The sequence below is a fragment of the Rhea pennata genome, chromosome 2, assembly GCF_028389875.1.
Source record: "Rhea pennata isolate bPtePen1 chromosome 2, bPtePen1.pri, whole genome shotgun sequence".
Classification (NCBI taxonomy): Eukaryota; Metazoa; Chordata; class Aves; order Rheiformes; family Rheidae; genus Rhea; species Rhea pennata.
In genome coordinates this window covers 102,883,689-102,911,124 of record NC_084664.1, presented here as the reverse complement: position 1 = coordinate 102,911,124, position 27,436 = coordinate 102,883,689, and the positions used below count along the sequence as shown (strand labels likewise).

At 42.1% G+C, this 27,436-nt stretch overlaps 1 protein-coding gene across 1 annotated transcript; it reads right to left on the bottom strand.

Annotated features, from left to right (window-relative positions):
• Positions 1-552: 552 nt before the first annotated feature.
• On the bottom strand, positions 553-12,805 carry DIPK1C (divergent protein kinase domain 1C). Its single transcript, XM_062568094.1, has 4 exons — positions 12,556-12,805; positions 6,543-7,220; positions 2,536-2,700; positions 553-1,790 (listed from the first exon to the last, which is right to left on the bottom strand). The coding sequence occupies exons 1-4, from the start codon at positions 12,736-12,738 to the stop codon at positions 1,575-1,577; spliced, it is 1,242 nt and encodes a 413-aa protein (XP_062424078.1). The 5' UTR covers positions 12,739-12,805; the 3' UTR covers positions 553-1,574.
• Between the last annotated feature and the right edge of the window lie 14,631 nt (positions 12,806-27,436).

Below are 27,436 nucleotides of genomic sequence, written 5' to 3'. Positions count from 1 at the left end.
ATCTGTTTTCCTTGCCGCCTTAGGCAAGACAGTTGACCTTATTCTCTCAATGAGCTTTTTCAGAATGTGAGTTATTTTTAAAATTATGGTAGTTTACTACAAAGCGAAAAAAAAATCTAATGATAGCTTGAAAATTTGAGCTTATCTTGGATTAGTGTCAAGGTCTTATAAGCAGCTCACATTTTTTGATGCCAAGCAGTCTTTATTGTCACTTTAAAGAACAACTGATGCCCAGAGTTAGAAATCTTAATAATTACTACTCAGAGGCTCCAGGACACTGTCATAAAGCTGAGGAATATGAAGATGAGAAACACTAGGTGTTATATGTCTCACACATACAAACCCATATTGTCAATCTTAAGGTTGAAGCATCCTTTCTGAACTGAGGACTGTCATGGGGTTTTGGTTTATTTCTGTCAGGTTTTTACGGTCTTATGCCAAATAAAGCTCATGCGTGTATTAACCAATATTGGGCCTAAAAATATACAACATCTTCTGACCTTTTACGTTTCTCCAGACACAGCTGCACAAGTTACAAAGGCAAAGCAAATGTTTTTATATTAATCTGAGAATTTTTATTTATATAATTGATCTCCCTGATTGCAAGATGAAGAATTCTTCTAAAAATTTCCTTTTGTTCATTACAAAAAAATACCGTGTAAGAAAGCTCAAGGTCTGGGTATTCTGTTCAGTGCAAAGGACAGATTGTTGGCATTCCTGTGTCATTTGGCTCTCTGGCAAGCTAGTGCTTCTTATCAAGTGTTCTGATGTTCAAGTGCCTGAGGGCTTGTTCACGTGGGAAAACTCAGTGGCATTATTCATATCTCTTCATTGCGGAATAAGAGTATCCATATGGGAATGAAACACAGGTATAATTATATTCCTATAGAAAAGTCCTACGTACCTTCATGCAGTTTCTCCCCAGAAAGGTTGCTATGGCACAAATAATGCAACATACCAGAGAAAATGCATTTGGAGACACTAGAAACAGTCTTGTACAAAAGCAGTTCTTCACTCTTATGGCAATAGATTTCCCTATTCAAGGCTGTCTTTTGATACAGAGCACTCTGTCCTTGCTTTTAAAACCCTCATTCTACTGTGCAATAGAAAGAGACACGACTCACATAGCTACCCCCACCCACCCACCCACACACTGTTTTAAATCACTGATACTAGTTTTTCTGCGCTTATACTTTTCATCTTCAAAGCACCATCCATATGTAAATGCATCATCACTTTGGGCACAGCACTCGGGCAGATGCTATCTGAGCAGTGACGACAGATCTCGGGGTAAGCAGATGACGTGCTGAATGTTGATGGAGAACGCCAGCACTAGCTCAGGAAAATAAACAGGAATGGAATCCAGGTAACATAAAGCAATTTCATGCTTCAAAGGATATTGACAGGACATGCTGCACCTGCAGCCACGAATTTCATTTGCATAGCAGGAAAACAATTTATGTGCTGTAAAAGTAATGCAATGGATAAGAAAGATGAGGGAGAAAGAAAACACAGCTTATACAGCTTCCTTTACAGGGGCTGTGACAAGGCCTTTGCAGTTCTGCCCTTTGCATCTATTCTGCCCTTTGCAGTTCACGTTGGCTGATTCGAAGCAGATGATATAACTCAGAGAGAGATTTCAGAGTTTTCTGGTGCACAGCAGCATCCTCATGTGCTGGCTCTGCGCATTCATGCACAGCCTTCTGCAACTGCAACTGCAGAGGGAAGGAAACCAGGGGTCGTCTGAGATTTGAAGAAAACCAGCGACGGAATATTTTGTCACAAATGACCTGAGGAAAAGAAAAAGAGCAGATTGTTGTCCTTTAGGAGCTGTAACTAATGGCCTGCCGCTTCTCTGGGACTGTAGCAAGGTATCTTGCCTCAGCAAAATCCAAAATGCCCCCAGCCATTCTAAGAGCAAGATATAGAAAAGGAACCATAGTCTTCTACCAAGACTATTCTCTAGCTGAGCAACCCCCCTTTGTCTCAGGTTGCTCTTGTATAACAAGTGGTGAGAGTGAGGGGATGAAACAGGCCAAAGACGGCCGAGCTGCACTCCTTCTGCCTTTCTGCATGCCATCAGCACAATTTAGGTGAGTTACAACCCACCTCCTCCCAGGACCAAGTACCCAGTGGTACTCCTCTCCCCACTACATCTGCGTATAACTTACATATAGCGGAGAAGCATGGCCAGAACCCCTTACAGTTTACAGGTAGACAGCCTGGACTTTACCATTGCTAGTGACAGCAATGATAACCCTGTGCTTCTATTTTTTCTGCTCTCATCTCTTTGCCATTGGACAGGCAGCCTCTGTAGACACATGAAAATAAGGCAAATAAATGCTAGTGAATAGCAAGATTTGTCTGTATGCCCCAAGACAGGATTTCTGAATGAGAATGGCAACCATATGGCCACATTTGAAAAGGTGTCTATCTTCATCTCACAGTGTTCTAGTGCATACTATACATTTTGTTGTTAATGTGTTAATGTGATTTTAAAAGAAATGGATGTATAAAGCAGCTGTGTGTACTCACTTGTAAGTTGTTATTGGCTCTCTGTGCTCCACATTTTCTGATTTTCAGATTGCATTTTGAAAAGCAATCAAAAAAATTACAATCTTCATCTGCTGTACAATTCTGTTCAAGGATATCCTTCATTTTGGGTTCAAAAAAGGCCATATCCACATCAATGGCCACAACCTGCAGAGCAAAACAACTCATCAAAACTGGCACAGCACAGACTATGGGATGGCAAGCATTCTGAGCAAACATTCTTTTGCTGTTTTCTCTTGGAAATGCTGTGCTGAGAGAATCTGCCAATAAAGAACTGGGATCACAGTGCAAGAGCTTTCCTTTGCTTAACTGAGCAGCATTAGTCTTATGAATAGCACTTTTTAACTATTAATATACAATGCTTAAGGCACCAGGAAAGGCAAAATTATCTGTGAACAATCCCTGGAGTCAACTGGATGGATTCTCGTTAAACCAGTACCGTACAATTTGAGGACTGATTTACCTGCTGTTGTAGTTTATGTAGATGGTAACTCAATCTTTTAGTTATATGATAGTAGAGAATTACTCAGGGGCCAGATAATATCATTTCACAATCTGACTCTCAGATTAACTGTTGGTCAGCCCTGACTTTAATGTTATGGAGAGGAGCAATGTGATGTGCACAGCTATCTGCACTTGGCACAGGCTCTCCCAATCCTGCCATTTCATTCAATGGATCTGCATCTCTTCAGCTGGAGAAATAACTCCCTGAGGCTGGGACTGGCTTTGCCAACTCCTATTTGCTACATTCATTTATTCATTTATTATGCATGGTCCTTACTCTGCTTGCCCATAAATATGGTTCTTAATAGGATCCAGTCAGTAGCTGGTCTCAGCAGATGAGTGAGGACTGAAGGAACTTTTTCTTGTCCTTATATAAGTTCACAAAATACTGAACGACAGGACTGCATAGTTGCTGCCTGTGCTGGATTTAAAACCATTCTGTGAGTGAAGGGCTGTAGTCTTATTTCTATCAGTGTCACTCCACCCATGAATACTTCACTTAAGAAAATCACAGAAATGACCAGGGAAAGAAAGAAAGGCAGCAATAGGATGCAGTTGCTTCATATGAGAAAAACTGTGGATGAATGAAGTGAAAAGTCTCCCTTTAGTGCTATGAATGCAGTAATCAACACACATTCAGGTATGATGTTTAACATTTAACAATCAGTACCTCAACTCATAGACTCTATCTTGCAGCAGCTGAAGTAAATTTGTATGGAGAGAAATGTTTGCGACCTGTGCAAAGCAGATTTACTTGGGCTCAAATGACAGTCTCATTTTTAAGATTCAACCTCCCAAATAATATGGGAAGCTGAACTGTGCGGCTGGAGCAGCAGCTGGATCAATCCCAGGAACTAAAGATGTCTGGTCTGGTAGAAGGCCAAACAAACCTTCTTCAGGCAAAGGAAAAAGCAAGGTCTAATCTTTATTTTATTTTACTTCTCCATTCTCTCCCCCGCCCCAGGGAAAATCTTAAAGTGATAAGGCATATCTTAAAAACTCGAATATTTTTAAGTTTTTTGGAGAGCTTGATAATCATGACATAGCTTGGGGAATTTCAGGCATTTGGATAGGCAAATTTTTTTCTTTCCTTCTTAAGTTTTCTGCAGTTTTGCTGATAAATTCTTTGGAGATCCTCGTGTCTGGCTTTGGTGTATTTGGGGCAGGAACAGGGTGAAGAGACAATAAAAGGGATGTAGCATTCCCCAAGATCTTGGGCATTAAGATGAGGCCTCTGCTGACCCTGAGCACTTTTGGAAATCTGAATGATTGTTCTGCTACCTGAAACAGCCCTGGCTTTTAAAATGCAGCTGCCAAAGGGTTCAGTGGTTTCACTGAAGATCACCCATTACAAAAATGTGTGGATATTCAGCCAGATGCTGTAAAGATGTGAGTGATACTCCACCTGTAAATGATTACTTGGTGAGTTTTGTTACAATGGTAAATGATGATGACGGTATGGAGTCTTGAGGAAATCCAAGAAGGAAATAATTTGGCTTCTAATCTAATTTAAAGTTCATATTAAAGGTGCTGTAATCTTTGTAATTCTCTCTGAGGTGCTGCTAAAATGGGAAGCCCCCCTGGAATACAGCGTATCTACCTGGATTTCCTCCCAGTTCTGCCCCTTACATGGCTCCACGGCAGCTTAATGTTCCCCTTGGTGATCTGCTATGGCATCATTTCCTCCCCTCTGCACTGCATTAGCATTGAAAGCTGGAGTGAGGGCTGGGGAGCCAGCCCTATCATTTGGAAATGATTCTTACAGTAAAACTGTTGCACTCCAGACACATTTCTGTGTGCACTGGCAGTATCATTTATTTAGGTAGGATTAGGAAGAGTGGAACTATTCTGGATTTTGTTTTTATTATTATTCTAAACAGAGTACAAGAAACAAACAAGTGAAAAAAATGCTTAAAATAAATGGAGAAGGGAAGTTGCCATTCTCCTATCACTGCTCTGGAACTGATTGGTAAAACAGCCTGGAGTGACTACTTCTTATTCTCCTTCCATCTTCACTGATCAGAAGCAATATTTGTTTCCCCCTTCCTCCTTCCGACTGCTTATCTCCTAGTTTTCCACCCATTGCTGGATAGCAGGAGATACCTCGCCTAGCTGGCTGTATGTAATGTACAGCCAGTACACCCATGAGGGAGAGAAGTAGCATCTCACATTTTTCTATCGTTCATTCTCCTAGAAAATACTAAAGTAGAATGCGTTCCTGTACCATAGGGTGACTGCTGTCTCTGTGGACCTAGAAGTCACGGGAGGATCCTGGAGAACTGCACCTCATCAAAAGGAATTGTAATGGGAGATGCATCCAATATTCTTCCTTTTCTCCTGAATGAAATCTCTTCTCCTCTGAGTAGGTAGTAAAACAGATGTTCTAATGTGTGCTCTGCCATGTCCAGTAATAGCCCTGTGTAACCGAGAAAGATAAGCAAAGCCTGTCTTGAAGAACCTCTGTCATATCTCACTTTGCCTTAACGCTGGTATGCCTTTTTTAGTTTCTTGCTATAGTTCCCCACCTATTCCCTGTTCAACTGCTGTACTGCACCTGAATAAACAATGTAAGTGAATGGACGGGCAAAGGGGAAGCACTCTAATTGCTCTTAATGGCTACATGTTTAAGTAATACTTGTCCTGTACTCTGAAGATACAAGTACTATATTAATAATCAGTGAGTACTAGCTATTATTCAAGTTCCTGAAGATATTTTACATTCACTTAGAGTGCAGAAACTCCACTGATGTCACTACAAATTTTGAGTCTGGTTCAAATGCTTATTACACAGTGGCTTCAGTCCATACACATTATTCCCACTGAAATCAGTGGAATTTCTGTCTGCAGAGTGAATGCAAGATATATTCAGCAATACAGTGGTGGGCCATATCATTATTTAAAAATATTAAATTTTGGGGTACAGCTGTACAATGAAAAGTCAACTACCAGGGAGTTTCATGTCACTGTCTTTTAATGATTTCCAGACCAAATGAGCTCCACACTAAAGCGAAAAGATGTGTGTGTTCTCTGTGTGTGTGCGGGGTCCCCTCACGTCAAACCAGAGAATTCAGCTTTAGCTTTGAAATTCAAAGTTTCTCCTTTCAGCATCACTACTGGAAATAATTGCTGTGGTGCACCGACAGCTTTTGAGACCTCCTTGCCTTCAGGAGGCAACTTCTGTCACATCCAACGGACCTTGTCAGTCTCAGAGTATTTCAGCAGGTGAAACAATTCAAAAGTAAATAAAATAAAAGTAAATAAAAGTAAGTTCTTCTCAAAACAAGCAGCAGGGTCCAGCACTCTGACCTATGACTGCAGATTATTATAAAGAGGAAAAACAGTATAGCTCCCATGCCCCTTTTTAAAATGAGTTGTTTTTGAAAGAACTTGGTCAAGATCTATGTGAAGAGGGAAGTATGATTTTTACACAGCCACTTTTCAGACTAGAATTTGACCTCATATTGCTGCAACAATCCCCAACTTACCGTGAGATCGTGCCTGATAGCAAAATTTTCTGGTTTAATGTCACATAAGTGAAGTCGATGAGAAAAATCATTATCAAAATGCTGCACCATATCCAGAAAGCTGAGTGCAATGTCAATGATGGCTCTCACTCTGCTTTGGCTGCCAGCAAGGGAGGGACCAACTATATTTTCCAAGGGAAAAAGAGTTTTGTGCCAGGCATGTCCAGCTGTGAGATACTCCACAGCATAGAAATGTCCACAGGAGCCAATAATTCGTAGCACGTGTTTGCTGAAGTCTTGCAGTAAACTGAAGTAGATATATTCTTCCTGCTGGAGCAAGGACCACATGCTGGCCACCTGCGCTTTCCAATGTGGCCCCTTCCTCCTTGTCCACAGGGGCCCCACGGTATTGTTAGATACTTCCAGCCCCAGGACATTTTTGACCTCCAGGGCTACCATCAGCAGAAGCTCTGTTTCAGGAATATCCTGTGTTTCCACCTCCTCTAGCATATTGAGATGCTGGTAGCTGGAGAAGATTTCCTTTTTGGATTTCAGGATGATGGGCTGGCCTCTCCAGTCAGCCTGGATGACCTTCTTACCTCTGTCATAGTAAAGGCAGTGTTTGTACACCAGCTTCTGTGCCACACACAAGTCTTCACAGAGGTCACCAGTCAGGGCTCCGCTGCTGTAGTCCAGACACTAGAGTGAAAGAACAGAATATTCATAGCAAGTCTAGATGCCCCTGGACCACTTAGAAAAAAGACAGATAATCAGTAACAGTTCTAAGCTCAGAAGGCTGCAGCTGTGGTACCATAAGCGCACAGCTTGTTTGTGTACAGATACCAGCTGGCACAATGTTTTTTTCAGAAGGCTCTAGGGATACATGGGGATTCTTGCTTTACAGCATGGATTTTTGGGATGCTAGTGGGACTGTTTTTTTCTTTTGTTAGGGCTTGGAAATGGACTACATGACCTATTCTAAGTTCTTGCCACATGCAAATTTGGTGAGCTAGGCCTTCAACACACTTAGCTGCAATGAGATTCTGGTCTGCAGTGCTTTAAGGCACAGGAGGTAATTTCCAATTTAAGTCAGAATTCTTCTGGAAGATTCACAGCAGTGTAACTTAAACATCCCCACTTAAACTAGAGGAATTCATGGATAGATGGATTGCTAAGTCCCTCAGCAATCTACATATTTCCATTTTACACTCAATATGCCCTGAATGAAGCAGTAAGAAGCTCCTTCTCCACTACTAGAAAACAAAGAGATTGCACGCAATGCCGTTTGGGCTAAGAACTTCCAGAATTTTTAAATATCTAAATTCTGTAGGATAAAATGACTTTTCTAGTTTATGTATATACTTAACAGAAGTCCCTGTAACATTTTAGTATGAAATACTTAAATAGTTAATCTTTTAATTGGAAAAAAAAAACCAGTCCATGGAAACACAGGAACTGCTGCTTGATAATTAAGTGGTCATTGTAAATTCATAAAAGAACTGCAAGGATTCCCCCATCAATTGTTCCCTCAATCCTTAATCACTTCCACACCATTACTTCCAAACTGTAGGCAGTCAATATATTCCTATGGGCATTCAGAAGTGCAGCTGCAGGGACTGCTCTGGGCAAATCAGTAGAGAGGATGATCAGAGGTCTCTGGTGGAAGAAGAATAGACTGTGGTGGTATAGAAAGCCAAACACCTGGGAGGCGACTTGACAGTGTCAGCCTTCTTCATTGCTTTCTGGCATTTGAAGTTTTATTTAAACAAATAGGCAGCTCCCTCTCTTTGCAGATTATTTGCAATGGCTGCCTGACCCTCACCTCATTTTGTGACTTGCTATTATATACTCAGCGAGCATGAGCATATAAATTCAGGTGATGATGTATTTTCTTACATCAGACGTGTGCACCAGGGAAATGCTTTCTGATGCTAGGTAATATTCAGAGTTCAGCCTTAAAAAGCCCACTGGGGATAGGTGCAGGATTAAATCTTAAATTCAGGAACAGTGTAAGAAATGGTGATAAATTGGCTAAAATAGCTCACAGAGGGCAGTTCAGAGAGGCAAAAAAAGTGTGTATTTCAATGCTCTCATAGCCAGTAAGACAATGTTCAGTACCAGCAAGGGAACGAGGTAGGCAAACCCTGACCGTGCACATTGTGACTCTGAGTCCAGGGTCACACACACGTTTGAAACACATACACATCTGCATCCACATGCACATCAGAACGGTTACGCGGGTTCACTGGGCTGTCCAGACTTCAGAAAGAAACATAATGTTCTGAATGGAAGTAGTTCTTAGTATCTTGAGCTTTAAAACTATTTTAGAAAGAAGGTATTGAACAGAAGAAATTTTTTTTTGGTGTGTGTGGGGGGAGTTGTTTTAGAGCTTAAGTACAATCACATTTAAAATCATTGCTTTCTGATTGTGAAGGCCACAATTTAATACTTGTTCTGCTACATTAAGATCTCAGGACATCTCAGTCCTGTAATTGGATCCACAAAGGCAAACACTGGCCCCTGTGGATAATTTTATTGTGGTCCATGATAGACCATGTCCTCTCGCAGAGGGCCTATATGCATGTACCCCTTTCATCTAGAAAAACACATGCCTAGAAGACCTGTAGTCAAGCACGAGAACATGCAGCTTGGTTTCTTTTGTTGCCATCGTGCCATCCTTAAGGGCGTTGGTGAGAAAAAGTAGCTGTGGAAAAAAAAATGTCTCACTCACATTTCCCAGACATAGGAGCTGAGCCAATTCTGAACCTGGTAAAGAATATATTTAGAATTGTCTGCTCTTCCATTTGAACCAGTAGATCTTTGATTAACTTAATATCTGACAAACATAGAGTCTTCAGATCTGGTTTTTCTTTACTGAAATTGCACCATGTTTTGGAAACTGTGATCTTCGAAATGGAAATTGACCGAGGAGATCTTAGTAGCACAGTGAGGAAATGCAAATGAAACTTCAAGAAGTGACATCTGCTCCTGGTCACAGATGCAAGTATGAATTTCAAAAAGGCTTCATTAAATAATAATAATAAAAAATCCAAAACAATCTGAGTAATTTTTCAGAGCTTCTCTATTCACAGAAGTTTCACTACTTTTAAAAACCTAGGGTTTTTTTGTTCACTATAACCTGGAAGTTCAGCAAAGCCTGACTTCAACTTCACCTCCTCAACAGATCCCACAGTATCCCAATTTTTACTATTTCATGCTTTGCCATAAGCATAACACACTGAGTAAGCTTAGCTTCTCAGCCCTCTCCCTGTAACTTCTATTCTTCCAGCCCCCAGATCATTTCTGTGTTTTGTTCCTTCCTCACTTCTTCGTTTCCTCCATGAACAGTCTCAGAAGCATAGACATCAGAACTGAATGCTGTGTTCCAGTGTTGCAAAACCAAGCAACATCACTTCCCTAACTCTTATTTTTGAATTCATTCAGAGATGAAATTAGCCTTTGAGGCACAGCTTGCACTGCTAGTTCATGTTGAAGCAATTACTTGCTCCCTTCATCCTTCCCAAAGTCACACAATTCTCCAGGACAATTTTCCATCCTATTGGCATAGCTTGTAGCCTTTGTTTCCCAGTGTATTAACTTGTATTTTATTGTATTAAAACACATTTTTGTGGACTGAAACCATCCAACCAGATGATCCAGATTATTTGCAACAAAAAGATGGTCTCTCTGTTATTTATTAACCCAGCAACCTTTGCACTAACTGCAAACTTTACCAGGTAAGATTTGGCATCATCAGGACTGCTGGTAAGATGAAGAATCAATTCCCCCCCAAAATCCTCTAGAAACAGTCCTTAACACTGACATCCCTACATTAATGATTGTATTTTGAGATCAGTCAATGAAAGACTTTGAAATCTACCTAATGTCTATGCCCTTTTAATGCCACAAAATGCCAGATTTTTTAAATCAAAGGATGAATGTGATACTAAGCCAAATGCCTTTTGGAAAAGCAGCTATACTACAACAAAAATGTAAACACAAAAATTATTTGGATTCGGTCATCTGTTTCTGTTTCAAACTTGCTACATTATTTTAAAAATCATTAGTGCACTTACCAAGACAAATTTAAAAGGCTGGCTATGTTTAAATTCATATATAAATGTCTACTAGGGTTTACACAGGTTTAACTTGTTTACTGTATCACTTTGTGTGGGGATCAGGCCTGAGATTAAGTCCTGACTTGTTACGAAGTACTCCTCCAATATAAATACAATACTGATCTAGGTTTTGGAAGGCATCAAAATTAATTAATTACTTTAGAGAACACAGAAAGTGTTCACAATATGATTTAGCAGGGTTGAAGTAGACGAAAATGAGACTGCTATTAGGAAACACTAAGTGGTCTTCTAGAGAACTGAAGTTCACCTCTGCAAAATGCCCAGTGGTACTTTAGCCCTCCTAGTGCAGTACATATCTTCTGCACAGATGTACACTTTCTAAGAAGAAGGAAATAATCCCTTACACATGCCATGGAAGAGTACATAGCCATGCAATTCTCACCCACTTACTTGAAAGAGTTTATCTTCATTCTTTCTCCTACTGAAAATATTATAGATGGCTAGGGAAGGCTTTTTTGGAAGTTGGATTTTGTTTTACAAAACTTTTGAGACTCTAGCTATCAGATTCTTTATTTTGTAGACAGATTGCATTTGCTATAGCTGTGAAACCCATGCAGTGCTCAGATGATGCCGAAAGAGCTATTTCCTTTCTAATACTTCCACCAGAACCACAATCTGTTTATATGTCATTGGGCAAAGCTGTTGCTTGCAAATCTTAACGTTACTATTGCAGACTCGCCTGTGGAATCAAATAAACACAGCATTTTTAACCAGTGTACCTTGGAAGAAAGCTCTGAACTGACCCTTCAGATCACGGTACAATCTTGTCACACACTGACAGAGACAAGTTTCCTCTCTTGTGCCTGAAAGCTAATCCCTGCCTGGGCCTTTGAAGTCATGTCTAATGATTTCTAAAATGTGGGCAGGCGATACATCTCTCTTCATCTATTTACTTGTGATCGCTGTGATGGCAAGGGACTGGACTTCTTCATCTTGGTGGTTCCTTTCAGTTCCACATTTCTGCGCTCTTCCTAGCAACACACAGACTGACTCTTTTCACTGTAATCCTGAACTCAGCGGTACTTGGCTTCAGAGCTAACTGTTGAGGTAAAAAACGCAAATCTCACTGCTGCTTAAAATACACTGTCAGGACTGAGGGTTATAATTACTCTTCCCTTATCATGCAGAATTTAGGAAAATTTATGGCCAGTGGTTGCTGTGGCGGATTGTTTAGTGTCCATGACAATTCTTCCCTTTGCTTTCCACTTAAAGTATCTTAAACAACAAAATGAAACTCAGAAGTGTTAACCCATGTTGTTCCTCCTGTCAAAGTACTGAAATCGGCCTCTACTACGTAATTCTAAACCTCTTAATATTTTTCCTTACTTTTAGGGAGATTTTAATGCACATTCCCAAACGCTTTCTTGAATTTTGAATAATCGTGGTTTAAATGCCAGCCCCTTGTCAGACGTGAAGGACACGCTCCGAACCGCGCAGCATTTCTGAACGACGAATTTTGCCGAAGAAAAGCCCAGGCGGGGAGGGAGAGGGGGGGGAGGAGGCAGGGAGGGGGGAGCGTTTCTTTCCATTTCAGCGTGTGCAGTGCAGACACCGGCCCTTCCGAAACATTTTTCGGCACTTGGGGCAGCGGTGCGCGGCTGAGCTGGCGCCCCGAGCTCGCCCCGCGGACAGAGAGCGGCGCGGCTGCAGCGGCAACGGCCGTAACGGCCGTAACGGCCGCAACGAGGGCAGCTAGGTCGCCGCGGCGGCGGGGCGGTGCCTCGGGCGCGGTGAAGCGCGGCCCCCCGGCAGGTACCGGGCTCCCCTGGAGCCGCTGCTAGCGGGCTGCGCGTTACCGCTGGCCGGCGGCCGCGGCGGGGGTTGCGGACGGCGCCTCCGCGGGCTCTGCCCGCCCGCCCGCGCCGCGCCGTGCCGTGCCGTGCCGGGGCACCTACCAGCCTCGCCAGGATGCGGCGGCTCCCCTCGTCCGTGCAGCGCTCCGAGAAGACGCTCCTGTGGACGAGAAAAAGCAAGGCGCTCACCACCACCCAGCAGGCAGCCCAGCAGAGGAAGAACACGAGGGAGCAGCGCCTCCAGATTTTAAGCCGCAGCCTCTTGAAGCCGGCGATGCCCCCCATCGCCGGGGCCGGGGCCGGGCCCGGTGGGCGCCTCAGCCGGCGCAGCCCCGAGCGAGCGGCGGCGGGCGCCGCGCTGCCTGCCTCGTCGCGCACTTGCCCCGCTCCATGCCGGCGTGCCCCGCCGGGCGCCCCCCGCCCCGCCGCCGCTCGCCGCCGCGCCGCAGGGACCCGCTCCCCCCCGTCGCGTCCCTCCGCCCTCCCCGCGCCCGTGCTGTCCTTACGGAGCCCCGAGCTCGCCTGGTGAATTTAAGCCACGTAGTTCCGCCTTCTTTTGTCTGCTCTCCCCTGTGCCAGGCGGCCCCCTGCCACCACTGATGTAGTTACTTGGCAGCGACTGGCCCCGCGCCCCCCCCCCCTTTCTGCCGCTAAGTTTCGCACCCGAGAATAAAGGGGGTTTTGAAGGCTGCCGGGGCTGCTCTGGGAACCCTTCCTTATGGAGGTGGCTGCCTGGCACTCTGAAAGAGGCAGCCCGGAGATGGACGGCTCCTTCTAAAGAAAGCTTCTCATGCTGTCAAATGGAGACAAAAAGTTGTTTATTCTGGAGTAATTTGGGGAGTTTTATCTTCCCGGGGCTTCTGAGCCAACAGGAGGAAGAGACAGAAGTGACTCAGGCACCTATTTAATAATGCAGAGGACTGTGCCTGTGCCCCTGTTCTTGCAGGATGGGTCACCCCCACCGGAAGGCATTGCGGACCCAGCCACATCCCTGCCTGGGAATTCACTGCCCACAGCAGCCTTCACTGCATGGACCCACGCACTTCCCCAGGGATGCAGCCGGCTACCTCCTGCCCAGCACCACCACGACCGGGCACCCTCGGCAGCCGGTGGAGAAAGCCAGTGAAGAGGCTGCAGCAAGCAGCCTGAATACAACCGCAAACCAGGGCAGTGTGTACAGGGTGAGGCAAGGGTGCTCAGGATGATAAACTGTCTCCCAGCCCTCTGGCGGAAAGTTATTTCCATGTCCCTTCTTCCTGGGGACAGTACAGCTTCACAGGCTATTGTGGCCTTCCTCTAACATACTTGATTTCATTAGTGTTTCTGAGGGGTCAAAGACCATATTGGAGATTTGATCGGTACAGGGAGCAAGATCTTGACATCCTTTCCTCAGTCGTGGTGCAGACGTTCAATGTCTCTGGTTAGGGGACTATGTTCACTTCGTCCTCCTTTGATTCCCACTCACCTCACCTCACCTCTTGGGCCAATACACAGGTGTCAGTGGGAAAATTTATATTTTAAAGTTTAGCTCAGTGTAATATGCCTATCTGATTTGGGTTTACTGTCAGATACAAGAAAGATTCATTTTCTTTCTTTTGCATGGACGATTACCTTGTGTTACTTGCAATCCCATAGCAGTAAGATAAATTGTGTTTAAAGAAACCACATGAAGGGTAAACTATTTACTCAAAGTGAGTAAAAATAGCACAGAATAATTCAATAGACTCATTATAATGTGCACCTTTTGTAAGCTGCTCTGGGGTACATTCTATTAGTAAATGATTTTGATAAGGGGAAGGTTCAGTGTTGCTGAATTCTGGGATGTGTGTTCTGTACCATCATGTCCAGCTTTATCATGATAAATCTCTCCCAGTACAAATCATTAAAAAGAAAGATGCATCTAGTGACATGATTAAATATTACCTCTCAGGGCAGCAAGGAAAGAACACAGCTGCACCCAACTTGCTGCTTTTCTCACCTTCTGCATGTTTAGCACAGGCATCCTCTTTATAACAGAGCAGTGCTTGAAATATATTTTCTAAGTTTATGATAGACTAAAAGAAAATGGAAAGATAAAACCATTACTGAAATTACAATAGCTTTCTAGAGACTGGCAGTGGAGAGGGAAATGTAGGAAAAAAGAGCAAAAACTTTCATCTCTAAATAGAGTCCCAGAGGCAGAATCATTATCACTAGCCCCATCTGTTGTGTATTTTGCTTCCTCTCTGCCTTCCCATTTCTTCACTGGTAGAAGCTGTCTGTTGCCATCCTTTTTACATTTTTTCTTTCTTCTCCCCCTCTGCCCCTGTCCTTTTACCTATACGAAGTTTCCTTTTGAGACACTGGGGATGCAACATGTTTCTTGGGAATGTAGCAAGTAGGAAAGGCTGTCCAGCAAATGAGAGCTGTAAACTCTAATCCCTTCTAATCCACTCTTACACAAATGCTTTCAGAAGCTGTTTCTGACCAGTTCAGAGTGCTCATCTTGAAATTCCTAAGGCAGGAAGTAGGGAAGGCAAGAGGACCAGTTATTTAGGCATGCCTCTGTAGGGACTACTAGTTAGGCATGAATACGGGTGTCTGTCACCAGCTGCTGCTGCTGCCACCTAGGAGGAAAAACTGCAGGTCTGCCAAAGCAATGTCAGGAAAAATCCTGAGAGAGAGGGAGATGGTGGTGAAGGGAGCAGCTGAAAGAGGGACGCAGATGGCAGCGGAAAACTCAGGCGTCGAAGTATCTCCCTGCAGCTTGGATCTAAGCTGTCTGCCTAACAGTTAAGGCACTAGTAGAGCTGCACAGATTTTTTACACATTATTCTTTAAAATCTGGATCTTGGCCTCTATTCCCCAAAGAACATGAGATATTATTATTTCATGTCTGTAAAGTTCTGTACATGGATCATTTCTGTTTCAACTATAGTTCTGAAAACATATCTTAGTTATGCCTAACTTTGGGCCAAGGACAAAGCACGGATTCTTAAGGTCTGGTTTGGTGATGTAGCTGAGCTGAACTATTGCTGCTCTAAGAGGCGTCCTATTCCCTCCTCCTCCCCATTTCCCTCATGCTCTTGGCTGCATGGTCTAATCCTCTCTTGTACAAATGTGTCTCACTGCCTCATGAGCTGACTCGACTCGCTAACAGAACAGGTAACTGTTCACTTTTTCTTTGTTGAGTTAATTTTCAGGCAGATTTAGAAAGTCAGGGTGCCCCAAGATACAACTGGACACACTGCTAAAAATGTTGCAGGGGGAGTGTTGCAAGGCCAGGCTCAGCTGTATCACATATCTGCACCTTAAAGATGCAATTTGATATTATAGATAAGGTGATCTAAATGGAAACATTCCTGGCCCCATTTTCACCCCAGCCATATGCTTGCGTTGCTTCTTTTATCTCACTTCTGGTAATTATATAGCTGCAGAGTAGCCCAGTTCAACTGTCTGATCTGGCAGAAGTCTAGCTCTACAGAAATGATCTTTCAGCCACCTGAATCACCTTGTGGTTGCTCATCATTAGATCTACCTGAAACTTAATTTTGAGATATGTAAGAAGCCCACACTCTTCCCTTTAGTCTGGAAACAGTTGCTATTGACAGCAAGTGCTACTCTACCTTTTGCATGCAGATGTCTGTTGCTTTGAAACTGTAGAATTTCTGATAAGAAGAAAGAGACTATGAAAGAGTAATAGTTAAAAAGTACTAAGTGAAAGCAAGCTAATGAAGTAAATGCAAGTTCCATGACATTCACACTATCCTTCATTTTCCCAGCAATCTCATAGGAGGCACTTGCAGGGAATAAAGCCTTGTCTTTCCAAGAAATTTCCACATGGCATTTAGGCAGTGGAAAGATTTTGCATATAGTTTTTCAGCCTTTGAAGTTTCAAATATTCTATTCATTTTGCTGGCAATGAAAAGGTGGACATTTCTGGTAAATATGTATTTGTGCGTGTGTGTCTGTGTGTGTGTACACATATACCTACATATATACATACATACCTATGCATGCACATCTTCAGAATAGAATTGACCCAGAAAGGTTCAATTCAGTAAAAGGTAAAAGCCTAGACGCTTTGAGATCAGGATGTTTTATGCTTTATAATGATCATCAGTTGGCAGCTGCAAAATTCAAACCTAGTTTTATTTTTGCTTAAACTTCAAGGATCTTCAGGCTAACTGAGTTAATTGCATTCCATCCACTGTAAAATATGAATCAAAGTGTTTCTGTGTTCCATAGTAATTTTTCCTAGAAAAACTTCTGCATCAGAAAAAAAAATGCTTCCTGTATGTATTAAAATGTGATTATTTTACTTTGCAGTCCTATATTCCTAAAGAAAGCTATATTTCTAGTTTCATTTTAGCTGAGAATTAAACCTGATGAAAATTAATTAGTAGATGTTAAATTAAAGCAAGCTACATAAAGGATAGTAAAAATAAACCTGGAAAGAATATATCCACTCCTATCCAATTAAATTGCTGAAATATTTGAATTATTGTTTAGAACATGATAACATGCTTGTTCTCATCTTCATTGCTGTGTGAGCACATCACAACATTGCACGTCACTAGTGACAGTTCAGACCTGGAATAGCAGAAGACCTCAAGGGTCAGGAGTGAGATTCCCTAGCACAAAGATGTGGAGAAGCTTGGCACAGTATCTGCCTCTGTGGTCAGGTTCAAGCCAGGACCATGACCAGCCCGCAGTGCTGGGAGGTGCTGAGCCCACACTTTTCTCATTGACTTCAGCCAAAAACTGTTTTGCACATCCTCAAGTTGTATTAGGCTGCTAGCCCTTATTTTCCTAATTACTTAATTCATTATGAGAGTTAAGAAAAAAAAAATCAATCAGTATGAACTGTCTTGGCACCCAAGCTAATGAAATGCAAAGATGGTTCATTAGGAATTATTGTTCTGTTTGACTGGTTTCATCACCTTATATCACAACCATTAGCTTTGGTTGTCTACAAAAATACAGTACACTTCTGTTATCTTTCACAGGGCACAAATTAATCTCCTCTTTTCCAGCTAGAGGCTCAGGAAACTTTCAAGCGTTGTTCAAATATACTTTAAAAATATACTTTAACATATAAATATTTCTTTCTGATTTCCTGTGGTGAAGTTAAGCAACTGAGAAGCATCACAAGATCTGACATACATTTGAACATATACTTTAGGCAGTGAAATTCTCCTGCAGAGTACTGAGCCTACGGTGGAATCCAAATGTATTTTCTCATTTATGCCATTAATCAAAAAGAAAATGTTTCAAGTACTACACACAGACGCTTTACTGCATCAGTGTGCAGTGAGTTTATTAGGTCACATCGTAAACCAGAGGCAGAAAAATGTCATAATATAAAAATAGAGGATAGTTTTGTGAATAAGACAAGAGACTAGAGTAACTCAATGATTTAATCAAGAGAAAGTGTGTAAACAGAAAGAGCTTTCCCATGTATGTGTATTCTAAAGAATTTGTAATATATTTTGTCCTGTTTGCTTTTTACTTTTTGCAGACATTTTTAGGCATAGTTTCCCATTAAAGACAAATATATTTATTTTCTTTTTTTCCCTTTTACTACTTCCTAGATTCCCCACTGCAATTTTCAAGGATACTGTGTCTTGCTCTTCTCAGATACTGCTTCTAGTTAATCTCTTTATTAACCTCATGCCAACTTTTCATTCTCATTTGGAAACAGTTGCATCTAAAGAAGCTAATGAGATGCTTGGGCAATGATTGTGGCGAATTGTTGCTTGCTTGTGATACTTCAGATTAGACAGAACAATCAAGATGCAAAAATGCTCTGGAATTTTTGTCCACATTTCAGACATGATTCCCAGCGCTGTGTTGCCTATTGCTTAGCTGCCACATCCTTTGTCCATTCATGCCGCTAGTCATCAAGAGGGAAAAAAAATAGCTTAGTTAGCTTTAAGATGAAGCTTAATCACTTTAAAAGTGGAATTGGAATTATCCTTGCCTGAGACTGGAGTCAAAGGAATGAATTCAGTGACTTGGGAACAATTTTTCTGACTGATATCATAGAGGTTACTTTCCAATGTAAACATCTAGTGTGTGGCATGTTGTATATCTGTCCATTATGTATGAAAGGCAGAACAAGAAAAGGAAAATGCTCCAATTCTTTTCTAGTCTTTATACATGCAGTTTATAATCTTTCTATCAAGTTCAGGCCAAGTGATCTCATTATATGAATACTGAATTTGGCTCTTTGTAGTCTCCTTATACAAGATTCCGAAGAAATTCCAGAAATATTTTGAAGTTGTACTAAGGTTATGTAGAAGAGGGGGAAAAGTCTAATAAGTTAGAGATGGCCTCTTGCATTGTGTTGTTACTTACACCAATCATTATAACAGGCAGAATATTTCACATAATAGATCTGTGTCACTTGCAAGGCTGCAGAGAGCATTTAGATATGTGTGTACAAAAAAGGTAAGAGAATTAAGTGTCATCTTTTCTAATCCGATGACTGGATTATATATTCCAGTGTATTGATTAAGAAGAAGTTTCCTAGGCTTTGCTAATATCAGAAAGTTACCATGTTGTAATATAGATTAAAATCTGTCCAAGTCTATGGCTGCAAACTCTCTGAAATCAGTTTATTTTAGGAATTTGCATCAGGGGGACTTTAAGTTCATTTTATGGGCAAAACTGATATAGGGTAGCCAAGGCCTATCCATTTGCATCTCGTTATGTCATAGTGTTTAAAATGTAAAGAATGTAGTCCAGGCGTTTCCATAGTTCTGAATACTTTCTGACACTACGAGCGAAATGAAAAGCAGGCACTGATTCTTGGACGTGGAAAAAGCAGCTTCATTGTAGGCACAAGAGCCCACCCAGTGGATACTTTCGATACTGCAGTTGAAAGGTTTTGTGAACTAGAAATACACCTTCCAGGGAGCACCTCGTTGCTTTTCTCCATTCACGTCTGAATTTAAAGTATGTTTATTATTGCTTTACTCTGTGCTCTTTTTGGGTCAAGGGCTGTGTACTTTAGTACTCTATGCTTTAAAGTTATGTGAAATATAGACATCACATCTGCTGCATCATATCATAGCTCATTCACAAGTAGGTTTGTCTATCTCTTGATTTCTCTCCTATAAATACAATTCTGAAAAGAAAGAAAAGGATTGAGCAAGATCATGGATGACTTTGTGTAATTACTTTTGGTTATTTTTTTGAAGCTGTTCTTGCAGTTTCTTTGTGAATGAAAAATGGCTGGCATGGAGCAAACTACAAAATGATCTGTTAGTGTGATTCAATTTTCTGTCAGTCCTTGCAAGTAATTAGCTTTTCTTCAGGTAATGTACTGTTACTTTGCATGCATCCAGCGTTGTGTGACATTTGCCAACTCGGTCTCTGTACTGCTTACAAGAAATAGATTGTAATTATATCAAGTTAAATATCCATTAGTGCGAGTGACTCCTGTGTGTTCCTCCTGAGGAAGAGCTCTGCACATGTGATCCCTTCTGGGTGTCTGAGCAGCAGCAGTACCACGGCTGTATGACACTCCTGCTGTGATATGGAAGCATCCTCCAGGAACCTGGGTGGTTCTGACGGCCCTGTGTAATGGCCCCAGGGGGCAATGCTAAATAGACATCAGTGGCCAACATAACAAACAAGGAATGCCATGTAGCTACTTCCCACTCCAAGCAGCATTCCTTATACCTCGGAAGCCTCAGAAGTGGATTCCCATAGCTTCTTCCACAGACACAAACCTTGTATCCCTATTTGCAATGTCCAGAGTTTCCATTTCCTTACACAAAAAGAGGGGACAGAGAGAATTTGCTTCTCACCACAAATCCAAGCTGGTATGTATAGTTTACTCTGTAGATGATTCTTTTATAGGTTTTAATATTCTCTCCACTTCTTCCTATGCTATTTTTAAATCTGGTATTGAGTCAGCTTGCTTAAAGTCACAGTGGAATACACTTTCACTTTTAAATATGTATGCTTTCTACAATTGTGTCATTCTATGTCTTCAGACCAGATGACCCCTTTTAAGAAGTAAAACAATTTAATTCTCCAGTAAATCTTGTATGAAGTTAAGAGTTTAAAATGAATAATGTTCCAGCAACATATTGACTTAGTACTTTTTCCTGAGAGTGTGAGAAATGCTAACAGCCCTCTAAAGGCTATGCAACATTTTGCTTGCTCAACTGCAATATTATTTTCCCTTCTTTCTAGCAGAACACATCATCTTTTGTGAGCTGTTTTTTGATGAGAAATTAAAGTGACTGAGAAATACTTTATAAGACAATAACGCATCTTTTGAACAAATCTCATTTGTTGTGGGCCAGAGCCAATGGCTATTGCAGTCAGTGGAAGCTATCCCACAGTTTTAATATTTGCCGTTATCAGTATCTTTTAGCTTCGATGAAGGTTTGCAGGTGTGTATGTATAATTAGAAAAATCCCCACATAACTCAGCTACTACCCAATTGTCACTTGTCAGCACTTGTGCAATGGATAATGAAAATGCTGTCCCTTTCCTTAAAAGCAGAACTTCATATCAGCTTGAAAAATGCCTTTGTTTGTGTAATGAAGCTTTCATTTCAGAACTTTTTATGCTTAAATTGACGTTACTCTTCTTGGTTGTTTCTGAGGTGACGTGTCATCCTATTTCTGTCTTCTGTGTTCTGTCTTTTTTAATTCAGTATGACCCCATGTTCTTTCCCAGCTAATAATTTTTTTTTCAGTTCTCCTTGTTCTTCATTGATTTACCCTCTCTCTCTTAATAGCCCTTAGTTATCTACTACAAACAGCACTAGTCAATCATCTCTCTCCTCGGAGGACTATGTGTCTTGCAGAAGGAGGTCTTCTTCCAAATCCTTAGTGAGAGGCTTCTCCTGGCAAAACAAGGCCTGATTCTGAGCAAGCATCAGTAGAATTACTTTTAGGTTACATTTAGGTATATGAAAGTAGTAACACAGAGAGATGACATTACCAGATAATATCTGATATTCCTTGCTTCAGCAATTCCCTGATTCCTGTGTATATCTAATTTTTCTTTCAGCTCATTCTGTACAAAGAAACATGTGTGTCCTCACTAAAGGAACTCATAGCAAGCCTCCCCAAATGGAAAAGAGGGACTGTATTATTCTGGATGTGATCTTCAAACAGGGGAGAAAGCAGATCCACCAAAGGATGGCGACAGGAACCACCGGGAGCCCACACCAGGCACTGAAGAACACTCCTGCAGAGCTGCAACACTGGAGGAAAATTCCATCTGGGGAAACACTTAAACTCCATTTCTTTTATGAGAGCATGTAACGCCAGCCAAGTCTCTTTAATATTTCTCTTTCACTTCGGCAAATCAACAATTTATAAGAGACTGAAATAAAGTCTCCCAACACTCCAGAATACATTCAAGGAGAAATTGAAAATGACATCTGTTCATGTACACAGCATGTCCCATACAGTTTCAGTGGATAAACTGGGCATGGTGTTGGATGAAAAATTGGGACGAAATAAAGGCTAGATAAGATTAAGTTGCAAAAGGGTAAAGGTTTTGGCATTTGGCCTATATGGTCATTCCAAAGAGAAGTTCTGGACTGAAGCAGTCTCCAAGGGCTGTGTTCCTGTTTGCAGGCAGACAGACCACAGCTAGCTGGGCTATTGACCCTTTGCTTGCTTGACTAGTACGCTCATTTGTTATGTGACACACAGCTCACCACTCCCATTTGAGCCATTGCCTTGTTTTATTGATGTAAAGTATCAAGACAAGCAGGTAAAAGCATAAAATGCTTTAGTGACCATTAGGCAGAGAAATAACTCCTGAACACAGGGACATAGGTGCAATTTTTACTACTTTTAGAGTGCTGGCACAGCTGGCCTAACACTTCAGCAAAACAAGGAATCATTTGGCATGTGTGTTCGATGACTTTCCAAGTTATGTTGGCTCTGTAATTTGTGAATCAGTCCTCCAAGCTCTTGGGGAAGAACAATTTAATAAAAGCCTCTCCCATCCTCCTTTAATCTGTGCTTCAAAATGAGAAGAGGGAGCAGCATCTGCCCTCTCTGAGACTAAGATCCCCAAAACAGAAAGGTTGCCTGTGCCTAGGCAACATTAGGGCAGTGTAATTTGGAGTATGCTGCCAAAAGCACATTAATACTTGGGCAACCTGGCAGATGAAATTTAGAGTTCCCTTCTGTCTTGCTTTCTGCCGCTTTTCTAATCTGAGAGTCTCTTCAGTCATCATGTTTCTTTTGGGTTCTTAATAGCAAACTTCACTTTCGTTACGACCCTCCGGCATCCTGACAAGAGGACACTAGAAACACAGGTTGCAACAGAGTGAACAGGCTTAGCAAAATAGCACTTACTGGGAGAGGCAAAGCCACCTTGTATTAAGTTGGGAAAAGAAGGAACGAAGAATCAGCCAGCAGTGCACAACAAGACCCTTGCACTGTTTAATTTGTGCTCTCCTGCTTTGCATATAACATTAGTGCCTGAGATGAGAAATCTTGAGATCTGTGGTGCCCCAGATAGGCTTACTTAGCAGCTACTGACTACTACTGAGAGTAATCAAGTTTTGGTACTTTGTGAGGGCAAGAAAAGTCTAGCAAGCTTTGGAGGAGAAAAGGATGCTTGGACTTGGGAGATGTGAAGTAGCAACAAGTGCTAATGCTAGTGGCTGTAGAATAGTTAGAAAAGGTAAATGCATCCAATATCACTGAACTCAGAAGATATCTAGAAAGAGACAGAAAGATAGAAAAAATATGACCTGAGGGGACCTCAGAAGCTCATTTAATCCATACCAATACCCAGGATAGGATTAATTAAACCTATGTTATGCTGATGTTTTCTAATCTGTGTTTCTAACAAGACTTCCAATATTTGAAAGAGCACAATTTCCCCAGGTATTTTATTTCAGTGCTTCATTATCCCTACTGTTAGTGTTCCTGGATTCCCAGTTCCATGGTTTTTGGGGTGTAATGTAATCTATTCTTCCTATTTTATTTGCTATGGAGAAATGATCTTCTTTCCTCTTTGCAACAGTCCTTTATGAATTTAAAATGAATTATATTTAAATGTAAAAACATTTAATTTAGTCTCATGCTTTCACTTGGGATTCTACCTTTACCCCAAGTTTTCCTTCAAGTATCAGTGCCAACAAGCCCTCCCCTGTATAAGCAAGGTATCAGAAACTTTGACAAACTGGAAACAGTGCAGTAAGAGCACCACTGAGATGGATACGTGGGCTCGAGTGCATGAGGTGTGGGGAAAGGCTGAGAGAGCTTGGTTTCTTTGGCCAGAAGAAGGGAAGCCTAAATGGGAAGGAATAGCTGTCTGCCACTAAGGGAAGAGTATAGAGAAGGAGAGAGATGACTTTAAGAATTCCACAGTAAAATGACAAGTGACAACAGTCACAGGCTGCAGCAAGAGAATTTCTGACTAGATATAAGGAAAAATTGTCAGAATGAAAGTGGTTGAGCACTGGGACATATTGTCTGTGACGGGACATGTTTCTACCCTTGCAGATATTTGTTAGGGAGCAGTGAGGGCTGCCTGCTCCCCAAGGGAAGGTGAGCTGCCAGCAGTGACCATGCAGGCAGTGCCCTCACCGCCAGGGCACAGTCCCATAGTGCCTGAACACAGCAGAGACAGGTGCTGCTGACAGGGTCCATCAACAGCCTGGACAAGGCAAGCGATGGACCATGTCGGGGTCTAACCTACAGGAGCAAAAGAGGATGGGGCCAGAGGCAGGGCTGGAGACAAACTACCATGTACATAGGCGAGTGTCAGCTCACATGGCCCCTCCAGCCGTGCTGGTCCCTGCCTCCGTCTCCCCTCGCCCAGCCCCGGCCCCATCACGGCCCAGCCAGGTGCCAGCCATCGCTGCCCTGCTACTCCACAGCAGTGCCGGCTCCGGCCCCACCATAGCCCAGCCCCTGCCCAGCCCCAGTCCTGATGCTGATGCCTGGTCGTCCGCCCAGCCCAGCCTTGGCTGAGCCCTGACCCTGTGGTGGTGCCTGATGCCTGCCTCCTTTCAGCTTGTCAATGTTTCCAGTATCTCTCTTGTACAGGAGAGGGAAGAGAAATGAATTTAGAAGAAAACTTGATGTGTCTCAGACGCTTATGGGCTCCATCTCACAAAGCATACATGTCAATGTGCACAGCTGTAGAGGGTACAAAAACCAACAAGGGCTAGTGTAAATCTTACAGATAGGTAACAAATCCATTAAGCTAGCTATGTGAATTTAATAATAGAGCCTGGTGACATCTTAATGGCTTTCAGACTCCAGAAGAGTGCAAGAAAAGCATTTTTTTTAACACAGGTATACTGAGGTATTCCCAGGTATCATTGTCCGAAAATGAAGAGGGTAAATAAATACTTTTCAAAGTTACCTTTACTTCGTAAATATGTTCTGTGCACTTAAACTGATCTGATGAAATCTGTGATACAGATTCAACATATGAAATATCCAGCTATTTTGTAAAGCAGCTGGGAAAAACAGAGAAGCAAAATCTCGGTGAATTCTCTGGATGTGCAGCCAGGCTAGTACACACTCAAGTGTGCAGTCTGCAGAACTTTAACATACTCCGCCTTCTTGTGCATTTGAAAATACATGAGAAGAACCTGCAAAAGAGTTCTGTCTTGAAGCTTTCAAGTCATTACCTATATTAGTGTACTTAAGTTAGGCAATGCTAGTGTAGTCAAAATGTCCATATAGATGTATGTGTGTGATAGATACAGGACAAAAAAGGTCTCTGGGCTGAAGGGATTAACACAAGCAGAGAGGAATTTCATAAATGTCAGTTACAATCTGCCTGTGCTAGTGCTTTAAATTTACTGTCACTGGTCCAAAACCTATTGTACGCGGAAAAGCAAACAAATCCAACAAAGCTACAGTGTTCTGTAAGTCTGTATGTGACATAATCTTGCCTTTCAATTTAACAGTTCATCTCACGGAGTGACAGACAGTGCCTGATATTTAGGAAGCTGGGCTGGAGAGCCATCTAAGCAGAACAACATGAGATAAAGAGGAAAACAGAAAGACAGAGAGGGAAACAGCAAGATTAAATACAAAAGCTGAACACAGCTTATTTGCAGCTTTTATGCTTTTTTCCCCTCAAAGTGCAGTAAAGCAATTGTATATTTATCTTACTTAGGAGACAGCACAAAAAAAATTGGGAAATGTGAAGTTTTCAGATGCCATACATCTGTATACAAAGACATAATCACATCTTGAAATTAATTTCGAAAAAGAAATGAGAGTGAGATTTCATGTTTACTGTAACATCCAGAAAACCCTTCTGGTCCATTTCATGCTTCTGCTTGGAATTTTTCAGCTGAAGATCACCATAGCTATTATGCTAATAGGATCTCTGCTGGCCTCCCTCAGCCAACAGATCTCGATCTGCAGCCATCCCACAAGGCTGAAATACACAGTTTGGTTCTCAGGCCAGCGCTCAAGTTTCAGTTCCCTCACTCTACAGGTAATTATTTTGGCTGATCTTACACAGGCTACAGCCCTGTGATTCAAGAACAAGGGCAGAAGTGTTAGTGAACCTGCGCTCTTCTAGAAGCAAAATTGATTTCTTTAGGACAAAACTGTTTCAGAGAACATATTACAAAAGGAAATATGTTTATACAGCTTCCCTTAGACCAGAGAAGGCCTAGGGTACTTAAATTTTTTTTTTATAAAGTATCTCGCTTTGTCACTCTCTGTCTTCAAAAAAAATCTGAAAAATATGTCTTTTCCCACCCTTCCTTTCTCCTGTGTTCCCAAAGAATTATTTATACATGTATATATTCTTTTGGCCTCCAAATTACCAGCCTTGTAAAACAAAACTTCTTTTGCCTTGAAGACAATTTACAAGGCCCTCAAAGCTGATAGTTATGCCTGTTATCTTTACAAAGTGTGTTTTGTTTTCATTTGAGAAACCACTATGTGGTTTTGTTGTTTGTTCTTCATGCAGTCCTTTGTGGATTTTAGATCAACACATCCACACAGAAAACTTTTACAATACACAATATTTTCCTTGCTTGCTTTCCTAAAGCTCTTTTTGCAGCTTGTTTCCTTGATCTGCCATTCTGGTTTGTGTGGGGATTTTTTGGATGTGTTAAAAAAATACAAAAAAAAAGTTCCTTATAGGAACACAAGAATGGAAGGAGGTCACCAAGAATCATCTCACATCTCGTTACACAATCCCCTTCATAAACTCACCAAACTGCATTTTAGAAGCAGATTCTTTTGCTTTCCCTGAGGAAAGTTTTCCCTAATATCAGTGTGCTCTAATGCGTGGGAATTTTTTTCCAGTTTGTCTGCAATCCGTTGATTTGACCATCCACCCTTATACCAACACAGCTCACTGCCAGGACACTGTGGGGCTGCAGCCGCCAGGACCGGTCCCTGAGCCCTGAGGGCACAGAGCTCCAGGAGAGCCGGGACAGCCCCATCCCGGGATGGTGGTGGTGTCAGGCACCACTGCGGGGCCATGGGTCCTAGGGCTGGGCAGGGGCTGGGCCGTGTTGAGAGCTGAAGCACAAGTAGGGGCTGAGTGGAGGTGGTCTGGGAGCCTCTCCTCACTGTCAGCTCCAGGATGGGGTCAACCCTGGCTGCAAGGTCTCTAAGTCATCCCTGAACTGCAGCAGCCAAGCTCCAGGAGAGGGGGATGGTCTCAGGGCCCTTATAGCCAGTACCTGTGATTATTTTCTGTCCCCTCAATGCAGTCATGTCATTCCTCAGTCTTTGTTGTAGGCAAGGTAAGCCAAACTCATATGCCCACAGCCTCTTCATATCTCTGATCATCCTCATGGTCCTCTAGGTCTAGCTGTCCGTGCTTCAGTTCATCTTTCATGGGTGACTAGGGTTGTACCTAGCAGTTCACGAGATAAAACTCACCGCAGTCTTGTAGAAGTTTCTAGTACTTACCTATCTTAGTCCTCCAGTCACCACTTGTTGTCCTCTCAAATTACATTCTTCTTTTCTATGGCAGCTGCTGGTAGCTCATGGACATCCTGTGACCAGCTAGTATA

Coding starts and splice junctions, on each gene's coding strand:
- DIPK1C (XM_062568094.1), bottom strand. CDS start 12,738: ATGGGGGGCATCGCCGGCTTCAAGAGGCTGCGGCTTAAAATCTGGAGG. Junction 7,221..12,555: donor GCCGCATCCTGGCGAGGCTG/GTAGGTGCCCCG, acceptor CTTTCACTCTAG/TGTCTGGACTACAGCAGCGG. Junction 2,701..6,542: donor CTATCAGGCACGATCTCACG/GTAAGTTGGGGA, acceptor TTTGCTCTGCAG/GTTGTGGCCATTGATGTGGA.